Source organism: Urocitellus parryii, chromosome 1 (assembly GCF_045843805.1).
Source record: "Urocitellus parryii isolate mUroPar1 chromosome 1, mUroPar1.hap1, whole genome shotgun sequence".
Classification (NCBI taxonomy): Eukaryota; Metazoa; Chordata; class Mammalia; order Rodentia; family Sciuridae; genus Urocitellus; species Urocitellus parryii.
The window spans coordinates 180,159,640-180,170,508 of NC_135531.1; the positions used below are offsets into that span (position 1 = coordinate 180,159,640).

The 10,869-nt window shown below is 46.1% G+C and overlaps 1 protein-coding gene across 3 annotated transcripts; it reads left to right on the forward strand.

Annotated features, from left to right (window-relative positions):
- LOC144254713 (transmembrane protein 177-like) lies at window positions 1–6,148 on the forward strand. Of its 3 annotated transcripts, XM_077798204.1 has the most exons (3): window positions 1–130; window positions 294–575; window positions 3,063–6,148. In XM_077798204.1, exon 3 carries the CDS (start codon window positions 3,089–3,091, stop codon window positions 4,022–4,024), a length of 936 nt encoding a protein of 311 aa, XP_077654330.1. In that variant the 5' UTR covers window positions 1–130; window positions 294–575; window positions 3,063–3,088; the 3' UTR covers window positions 4,025–6,148. The 3 variants fall into 3 exon arrangements, with proteins under 3 accessions (XP_077654330.1, XP_077654329.1, XP_077654331.1); XM_077798203.1 differs by having other exon boundaries at window positions 1–575; XM_077798205.1 differs by having other exon boundaries at window positions 1–575; window positions 3,067–6,148.
- The last annotated feature ends 4,721 nt before the right edge of the window (window positions 6,149–10,869 follow it).

Genomic DNA, 10,869 nt, shown 5'->3' on the forward strand with positions numbered 1-10,869 from the left:
TGCTGTTTCTCTGCGGACTACACAATGTGGGAGCCGCTGGAAGGCACCGAACGCGGTAATGAAAATAAAGCCAGGAGCTCGAGAGCGCTTCCGGATGGGAATGCCCGGGGCTGACGGAGCTGACCATCAGGTAGGCATGGGCCGCAGAGGAGGCTCGCACGCCGTCCAGAATTCAACCAGATGATCAAAGAACCAGCACCGCTCTTTCGGCAGCCAGCAGATCGCTCCAAAAAGTTCCAGCCGCCTTCTCCAGGAGTCCCTCTCCTAGCCCTTCGGCTGGTCCTCTCCCTCAGATCCCAGCCAGAGAGCCGGACGCCGAAACTGGGTCCCTCAAGTCCCGGCCCCCAAAGCCTGGACACGCCCTCTGGAGTCTCCGCCCCCAGAGCGCAGACCTGCGAGTGACGCACCCGGCCCCGCCCTCTGGAGTCCCCGCCCCCGGAGTCCGGACCAACGAGCAACTCACCGGGCCCCACCCTCTGAAAACTCCGCCCCCAAAGCCCGGACCGGCGTGCTTTGCGGTCGCCCCCGCCGGGCTCCGCGCGCGTGTCGTCGCGTACTGGGCAGCCGCAGAGCAGGTGAGCGCGCCGAGCCAGGCGGAAGGTACCTGGACTCGCGGGCCGAGCTTTCATCCCTAGCTTCCCTGCCGCAGGGTGTTCGGGGGCCTAGGGTGGAGGCATAGCGGAGCCCCTGTGCGAAGGTCCTGCCGCCCCTCCTCGCCCAGCCGCCGGCGGGGGAGGCCCCAGAACCTGCCTTGGCGCCGGCAGCCCTGGGTGCGTTAGAGCTTCGTCCAGGATCCTTCCTTTCCGAGCCTAAGTTTCCTCTTTGGAAAGAAAGGCCCAAATGAGATGACGTTAGTATGATTTCCTTATTAAAACAGGCTAAGCAGTACCCCGCGTTCTCGTTTGCTGAACGTCATTGCTAATTAAACATTGTTCACAGACAGGAAAATAATAAGCTTCAACCAAAGTTATATAATTGTGATTATTAGGTGACATGCCCAGATGAAATGATAAGGTGTTTGGAATGTTTCAAAATAAACCAGTCAGGGATGTGGGGTAGGAATAAATGAAACAGTATTGGCTGAGTTGATAATGATTGAGTTTGATATATTATTGTCTCTACCTTTGTTTATGTTTATGATTTAGCATAACAGGTTTTCTAAAATGAGTACATTGCTGTGGTGCCTGACAGCCCATGCTCAAATATTGTGCCTGAATTAACTGTTAGGGCTAATAACAGTACTGGGTGGCCTAACTGGGAGAAATTTATTTTCTCACAGTTCTGGAGGCTAGAAGTCCAAGACCAAGGTTTGATCAGGTTTGGTTTAGCCTTGACTTGCAGATGATCTCCCTGTGTCTTTGTGATATTCCCTCTGTACATGTATTTTTCTTTTTTTTTAATATTTATTTTTTAGTTTTAGGTGGACACAATGTCTTTATTTTTTTTATTTTTTAATTTTATGTGGTGTTGAAGATGGAACCCAGCACCCTGCACATGCCAGGCAAGCACGTTACTGCTTGAGCCATATCCCCAGCCCCTATACATGTGTTTTTCTAATCTCACTTTTATGAAGACACCAGTCTGATAGGATTAGAGTCCATCACAATCTCATTTTCCTTTCCTTTGTATGACCCTATCTTCAAATACAGTCATATTCTGGTGTACTAAGAGGCCATGATTCAGTCCATAACCCTACACTAGCCTGGGATTTTGGCCAGTCTTCTTAACCTAGCCATGCATCAATTCTCACAACTTTAAAATAGGGACAATCATAGCATAAGTCTTGGGGTTATGAAGATTCAGTTAGTTGTATGTCATACAGTCAACTTTTTTTTTTTTTTTTTTTTTTTTAGTTTTAGGTGGACACAATGTTTTATTTTTATGTGGTGCTAAGGATCCAACCCAGTGCCTTGCGCATGCTAGATAAGCGCACTACCACTTGAGCCACAACCCCAGCCCATACAGTTAGCTTTTTTATCAGAGGGTTCACCTCTAGGGATTCAACCAATCACAGATTTAAATATTTGGAAACAAATTTTTTCATCTGTATGAACATTATTGCTTATTCCCTAAGCAATACAGTATAACAACTATATACATGATATTTGCATTACATTCAGTGTTAAAAGTAATTAGAGATTATTAAAATATGTAAGAGGATGTGCATAGGCTATATGCAAATACTAAGCCATTTTATACAGAGAAGAATATTCAGAAATTTTGGTATCGGGGGGTACTGGAACCAGTCCCCTGTGGTTTCAGAGGAATAATTCTCTGTGTATATATGTTTAAATATCTCTTAAGTTTATTAGTAGTACAGGTATATTTTCCTAATATAGCCAGCCCTCCATATCTGTGTGTTCTGCATCCATGAATTCAACTAATAATCAAAAATATATTTTAACTGTATCTGTACTGACCATGCAAACTTTTTTCTTGCCATTATTCTCTAAACAATATAACAGCTATACACATAGCAATTACATTGTGTTAGTTATTATAAGTAATCTAGAGATGATTTAAAATATTCAGAAGGATGTGCATATGTTATACATAAATACTATATCAACTTATATAAAGAACTTGAGCATCCTTGGATTTTTATATCTGCAGGGTGGGTCAGAGGTCCTAGAATCAACCTAGGGACAGCTGTATATGTAAACTGTTACAACTGTGCCTAGCATAAAGTACCCAATAAATTGAACATATGATTCATTTACAAATTAATGATAATAAGGCTTCACAATGAAATGAATGGTGGGTGGAATGAGGTAGTTGGGTACTTAGTACTGTACATGGCCATAAGAATAAAAATAAGAATTATAGCTGTTTTCACAAGGGATGTCTGCTACTAAGCCAAACACTGATTGTTTTATGTATGTTCATTTATTTATTCATTGCAACCACCTTTGAGGTGGGCCACTGTCGCATGCCTATTTGGCAAGTAGAGAAATGATTCTTTGAACCCATTTGGTCTGCCTGTAGAGCCAGCCCATGCTTTAAACCTCAATGCAGAATTGCCTCATTAAAGAAGGATTTTGCTCTTGTTCTCTTTTTCTTAGCCAGGTTGTCAGCAGTGGCAGCACTCATGGCTGGTCCCCTGTGGCGGGTCTCAGCCTTCATACAGAGACACAGGACAGCCCTTTTGGTGGGTTCCTGCACAGGCCTGTTTGGAGCTCAAATCTCATACCACCTCTTCCCGGATCCGGTGGTCCAGTGGCTTTACCAGTACTGGCCCCAGGGCCAACCGGCCCCACTCTCCTCAGAACTACAAAGCCTCTTCCAAGAGGTCCTGCAGGATATGGGCGTCCCTTCTGGCCACTGCTACAAGCCCTTCACCACCTTTACCTTCCAGCCTGTGAGTGCCGGCTTCCCAAGACTCCCTGCCGGGGCTGTCATAGGCATCCCTGCCAGCTTCCTTGGTGGCCCAGTAACCAACACTGATCATCCTGTGGTCGTACATGGGCAAAGAGTAGACTGGCAGACCCCAGCAGGCACCCGTCTAAGAGATGCCCTGACCCTCTCCCGTGATGCCCAGAAGTTTGCCTTGGCCAGAGAGGTGGCATACCTGGAGACTAGTGCAGCTGCCCTGCAGGCCCTGCCAGCCCCAGCTTGCCTGGCAGGAACCTGGGCACTGAGTGTGGGTGCCAAGCATGCACTAGGGCTCTATGGAGGCCCCATGAACATACGAGCTGCCTTCAACTTGGTGGCAGCAGTGGCAGGCTTCGTGGCCTATGCCTTCTCCACAGACTCTCTTACTCATGCCCTGGAAGGTTGGCTGGACCGCCGCACCGCCTCCCTGTCTACAGCCTATGCCCGAGGTGGAGTGGAATTCTATGAGAAGGTTCTGTCAGGCAACCTGGCCCTGCGCAGTCTCTTGGGCAGACGCGGGGAGAAGCTGTATACACCCAGTGGGAACATTGTCCCCAGACACTGGTTCCGCATCAAGCATTTACCCTACACAACCTGCCTGGACTCTGTACTGCAGATATGGAGGGTAGCACCCAACCCAGGCCGCTCCTGAGGTGCTCATGACCAGGACAGTTCCAGTTCATGCAAATACCACTCTGGCATTGTCTGGGGGAATCCCTTGGGACCTCTGGACCCACACACCACAGTCAGAAAAATTATAGGCTTTGGAGTTAAATATCCTAGATTCTATCTTCTCCTACCACTTATGAACTCAGGGACCTTGGGCAAGCCCCCTTTATGAATCTGAGCCTTGGTTTTCTCAACTATAATGTGGAGAGGATATAAACTACCTCACAGGATTATAGAGTTATGTGAAATCATGAATAAGAGGACCTGGCAGAAAGAGTACCATGAAAAAACAGGATATTGCTCCTCCTTTATCTTTGAATTCCATTGGTTGTAGGAGTCAGGCCACATCTTCCCAACTAGAGGTGCTGGTAATAGTCAACCCTTTCCTACAGTGAAGAACCCTCCTCTGTCTGCCCAGTGGTCAAATTCTAGTCTTTCTCCATTGAGGTGGAGGTTAAAAGATTTAGAAGGCTAGGGGCTGAAGTTGTGGCTCAGTGGCAGAATGCTTGCCTCGCATGTCTGAGGCACTGGGTTCTCAACACCACATATAAATAAATAAATAAATAAATAAAGGTCCATCAAGAACTAATATATATATGTGTATATATATATATATATATATATATATTTTAAAAAAATATTTAAGAGGCTAAAATGTGAATTTGGTGGGGCTTTTAGAGTGGTGTGCCAATAAAGTCCTATGGATGCAAATGGTACACCCAGAGAAGGGAAACCAGGGAAGTGATGGGGCACCAGGAAAGGCACCTGACCAGAAGAGGAAGGGAGGTGTTCCTGGAACACAGCAGAAGCTCTGCCTAAAGATGGAGGAAAGAACAAACCATTGCAAATCTGAGGCTCTGCTGGGGAGTCCAAAGCAGTCAGCCTCCTGGGGTACAGAGCATGATCAGGGCTTGGAGAGCAGAGGGGGTTAAGTGGCGCAGCTTTGCTTGGTGAGGACACTGGGGACAACAGAGGGTGGAGGTAGGCAGTGAACCAGGCACGTGTCATAGGATCCATGGGGACTGTATCCTTGTTCCCCATTAGCCCTCTGATGGTACAGAAAGCAGCCCCTCAGCTTTGATCTTTGGACAAGAGACCTCCATCCAACAGGGCAAAGTGAGGAGAGCTGTAACCAGGACTAATTAGGCCATTCATGTCATCCTTACATTGGAAATAATGTTTTTTCTGGAAGATTTTTGAAGAATTCAGACATGGTGCCAGTAAAACAGGACAAAGGGATTAGGTCACACCCAGGGAAGGCACTGGTGGTGGCAGACAGTTCCTGGCAGGAGACCTTGCGAGAAGAGTAAGCCAGGGTGGTCATGGTACACCTTCCTGCTAGGATTTCAGTGTGGTCTAGAACTCAGTGTGCTGTGCCAACCTGCAAGTCCCTCCACCAGACCTGCGCTGGCTGAGAACAGGGGACGCCTGCTCATCTCACAGATCCCTAGCACCTAGGACAACATAAGGCATGGGCTTGATAAGTACATAGACAGATAGATGAGGTACAACTAGGTGAATAAGAGTCCACCCTGGCAGATAGCACTTCACAGGGCTCCTTGGGATGTCACCTAGCCATAGCTACTGCTGTACATCAAGGACCATCATGCCAAGGGGGTCAAATATGGAGTCTGAATTTGATGGACTCCACCTTCTCGCCACTCTCTGCCCCCACCCATCTACTTTTAATGTTGGCATGAGCCCAGATGGCAGCATCAGGCCTTCATGCTGATCTGCCCAAGTGCTATGATTTGTCCACCAATGGTTGATAGGGTAGAAGTTGCCCTGTGCAGCAGTGTTAAGACGTAGAACCTTTAATAGGTGGGACCTAGTAAGGGATAATTAGGTCACTGGGGGCATTGCCCTCAGTAAGGATGAATACTGATCTCTGGAAGTGAACTCTGATGAGAGCAAGCTGTAGTTTAAAAATAATAATAAAACTGGCCACTCCACCCACACTTCCTGTCTGGTTATGGGATCTTTCCTTCTTGAGTGCACTCCCACCATTATGACGCCATCTGCCATGAGCTCCTCACCAGAGATGAAGAGAAGTTGGTCCCATGTTCTTGGACTTCCACGATATGAGCCAAATAAACCTGTTTTCTTTATAAATTACCCAGTTTCAAGTATTTTGTTACAACAACAGAAGATAAACTAATATAGGAAGGTAGCCCCAGTATGGGGGAGAGTAAACCCCAGAACTGTTGCTTACTCTTTCCCTCCATTCCCAAGTCAGTCTTTGTCCCCACTCATTGTTCTTCCTAGTCCCCACACATGCTTAATGTGCCACTTACTTCCAAAACCTAGGCTCCCAGAGGCTTCACCATGTGTGGGTGTGTGGGTATGTTGTCCTTTCACCCCACAGCCACACACACATACTTCTCCAGCTACAGCCAGAATACAAAAAACAGAGTTCCAGAGTCTTCCTGATCCTGGCTGGTCCCACTATCTCTGTCCCTTCTGGTGTCCACAGTGCAGGGCCCAACTTGAAGCTGAGCACACATGGAAGCCATTGCAGCACATGAAGCCTAGAAGGGTATATAGTAGAAAACTGGTTCCCAAGCTGGGAATGTAGCTCAGTGGTAGGGAAACTGCCTCGCTGCCTAACATGCAAGAGCCCTGACTTCAGTTCCCAGAATGGCAAAAAACAATAAGATGGGAGCCGGAAGGGCTGGGGCTGGGGCTATAGCTCAGTGGCAGAGTGCTTGCCTAGCATGCATGAGGCACAGGGTTCGATCCTCAGCACCGCATAAAAATAAACAAATAAAGTAAAGGCATCCTGTCCAGCTACAATACCAAAAAAAGGAAAAGAAAAGATTGAAGCTAGACATGGTAGCACACCCCTGTAATCCCAGCAGCTCAGTAGGCTAGGGCAGGAGGATCACAAGTAAGTTCAAAGTCAACCTCAGCAAAAGTGGGGCACTAAGCAACTTATTGAGACCCTGTCTCTAAATAAAATACAAAAAGGGCTAGGGATGTGGGTCAGTGGTAAGTGACCCTGGATCCCATTACCAAAAACTAAAAAATAAAATAAGATTGGTTCCCTACATTTTAGTGCTTTTAAGTGGTACAAGTACTAGGGTGTTCAGGTCTTAAAATTACTTCCCAAAGGCTAGTAATTCCTTGAAACCAGAATCCCTCCCCACCCTCCATCCCACTTCAGGAAACTTTGCTGCCTAATACAGCTCTACTTCATAGCTTTTCAAAGACCCAGTCAGGGCACTTCTTAGGTTGCTATGAATTGGCTCCTTTGGGAAATTACAAAGTTGCTGCCCATGTAATTTCTGAAAGATGGTTGCTTAGAGCAAAGGACTCAGGTGGCCCTATGGGAAGATTCCAGGCTGGGAGAGAGGGCATTTAAGTGGGAGGTGGTCTTTTACACATACTATACTAGTCATATTTTAACTCTAGAATGTTCATTGTTAGGTTGTGGTAAGAATGACATGAGCAGACATTCTTGGTGACATTCGTAGTCCGCAGCCCATGGCCACAGAGATCCCTGGTCCTGCTGTTCTTGGCTACAGGCAGTCTTGCTGCCTTTGGTTCTAAACAATGCAATGCAGCAACACTGAGGGTCCTGTAGTTTGGGTCTGGAATGTTCCCCATAGACCCAAGTATTAAAGACTTTGTCCCCACTTTGATGCTACTTGATCCCCACCATGGTGGGAGGTAGGGCCTAGAGGGTGTGCCCTCAAAGGGATAGTGGGACCCAGCCTCTTTCCACTTTATCTTTTGCCCCCAGCTACTGTAGTGAGTGGTTTTATTCTACCATACACTTAGGCCCTGATGTGCTACCTTACCACAGGCCTAAATGCAGCAGTAGGCTGGGGCAGGAGGATCACAAGTTCAAAGCCCACCTCAGCAAAAGGCAACCAACTGTGGACTGAAACCTCCCAAACTGAGCCCTGTGAGAACTTATATCTTAATAAGTTTATTATCTTGGGTAGCCGACTAATAGGAAGGATATATCATTGCTATGATTAAGTTCACAAAAGTTTGTAACTTCCATCTTGCAAGCTGATTACTGTCTTGGTTGTCATGTCTTAATGAAACAAGCAGCCATGTTGGAGAGACCCAAATGCCAAGAAACAATTGTAGGGTGGCCTTTGACCAATAGCCAGCTAAGAATTATGGACCTCATTCCAACAGTCCACAAGGAACTGAGACCTGGCAGCAACCATGTGAGCTTGAAAGAGAATCCTTCTGAAGTCCAGCTTTTAGAAGAGACCCTAGCCCTAGTCAACATTGCAGCCTGTAAGAGCCCCTGAGGCAGAGAACACAGCTAAGTTGTGCCTGGACCCTGACCCACAAGTACAGCGAGGCAGCAATTGCATGTTGTTTTTGGCAACTTGTTATACAGCAATAGTTAATTATGTTATTAGCGGATAAAATATTTTTAGAAAGCAGTATGGCAAAACTTGATAAAATCATAAGACTATATCTTTTAGCCCTGTAATGTCAAACCTAGAAATTTATCCTAGGGCAAAAACCCAACAGACATTAAATAGTACATGCCCAAAGATGTACGTAAGAGCATTAGCCATATTTTTAAATAGATACAATGGAAATGTGAACAGCAGTAATTTAGAAAATGGTGAATATTGTTCAGACACTGAAAAGGATAATTATAAAACCTATGGTAAGAACATGGGGAAATGTTAATTATAAATAGCAAATCATTTTTTAAAATATTTTAAAAAATATTACCTGCATGAAGATTATAGTAATGTAAACATTGTAACTTGGGAGGAAATTCACAAAATTAAAAGTAATCCTGTTATGGTGGATTTTTTTCCATGCTGGAGATCAAACCCAGGGCCTCATGCATGCTAGGCTAGTGCTTTATCCCTGAGCTACATCCCTCTCTAGCCCTATTAAGGTGGAATTTTGAATGGTTTTATTCACTAAAGTAGGAGGCAAATAAATGTGTATTTATGTGTATATATATTATATATACAATATAATGTATAAATATATGTGTGTGTGTATTTACATCGTGTGTGTATGTGTGTGTGTGTGTGTGTGTGTGTGTGTGTGTGTGTGTTAAGTGAAGTCCTACTCAGAGGAGCCTGGACCTATGCCTTATTTCTGCATCAAGGTGACAGATTCTGGCATCCCTGCCTTGGCCTGTGTTCTTGGGGTGTGGCCAATTTTCTGTCATTAACTATGGCAGTCATGAAAATGTGCTGCTCAGACCTGCTGCAGGAGGAGATTTGACCGACAGCCCCAGTTGTTGTTTCTCTAGATCTGCCACCATGTTAGCACAGAGACCAGGCCTCCGTGGGCTATTTTCAGCCAGTGACTGAGCATGGTGGCAGTACCACTGCAGGTAACCTGTCAGTCTCCTACAGGTGGCTGCCACTCAAGGACTCCTTATTGGCCTGGACAAAACCTTTCTTAGAACTCTCTAAAGTCTGAGGTCCTTCCTCCCCACTTGTGGTCTAAAAGATCTCCCTACTTTCCTCATGCATGCTAGGAATGCATGGTGTTAGTTTGGGTCCAAACAGGAGACTGAAACCACATGCCAATCTGAACAGGAAGAGTTCTCTAGAAAGAATTATTGTTGCTAGGCGCAGTGGCACAGGCCTGTAATCCTCAGTGGCTTAGGAGGCTGAGGCAGGAGGTTCGAAAATTCAAAACCAGCCTCAGCAACTTAGCAAGGCCCTAAGCAACTTAGTGAGACCCTGTCTCAAAATAAAAAACAAAAAGGGCTGGGGATGTGACTTAGTGGTTCAGCTTCTGTGGGTTCAATCTCTGGTACCAAAAAAAAGAAAAAAAGAATTGTTGTTCAATAAGACATGATGAGGGACTAACTTCTAAGAAGTGTTCTCTTGAGAACTCTAAAGAGTTTATGAACAGTAGCTATAAGGAGCAGCTCCTTCTGTCCTGCCAGGGATGAGATCCAGATCTCACTGTGACCACCACTCACTGATGCAAACAAGTTGCCAAGGTATGGCCCCAGCAGAACTTGCTAGAAATTTACCCTCTGAGATAATAGAGAACCCATCCACAGGAGATGAAGCAGTGCGTTGGAACTTGACATAAAGCCACAGAAAAGATGCTGGGGAGCTGTCTTTAGGGAAGGGGCCTCACCAGAGTTCACTGCTGCAAAGCCCCAGATGGATGCCAGGGCAGGACCCTGACTGGCTAATTAAGCACTAACCGTTCACAGCATGGCTGTAATTATGCTCACTCTTACCTGGAACAGCCAGGAGCATACTCTTTTTCTGCTCACTGGCTCAGTTTTCCAAGACTTCAAGTCACTGTGGGTGTTGAATTTTCCTAAATTCATCTGCATGTGAAAAGACCACAACCCTTGCCCTATTGCCCAGCAGCATGGACTTCCTCACTTTCCAGACCCCTGAGCGAAGCTCCCTGATCTGGTCCAAATCAGGTCAGATCTACACTCAGCCAACTGGGAGGCCCCTTCACAGCTTGTGAGCAGCCCTGTGGGCCTGAAATGTGCCTGTCTTTGTCAAATTGCCAAGGCAGGAAAAAACTGGAATCTGGGTCCTAAGAGACTGGGAACCCCAGGGTGCCCTTGGTCAGGACCTGAAGGCCACCTTTAGCCTCAGAGTCAGACCACCTGGATTAAGAACCTGACTCTGCAACTTTATACTCTGGGCTTGTTACGTTCCCTCTCTGTGCCTTAGTTTTCCCCATTTGCAAGTTGGAATAGTAACAGTGCCCACCTACTTGTTCCAATGAATTGTTTGCAAAGCACCTGGAACAGTTCCTGGCCCAGAATTGAAGCTTGAGGAAGTTGAGCAAAATTTTTATCTACTAGTCATTCATTGCCCAAGGCACAGTGGTCAGGAAGGGACTGAA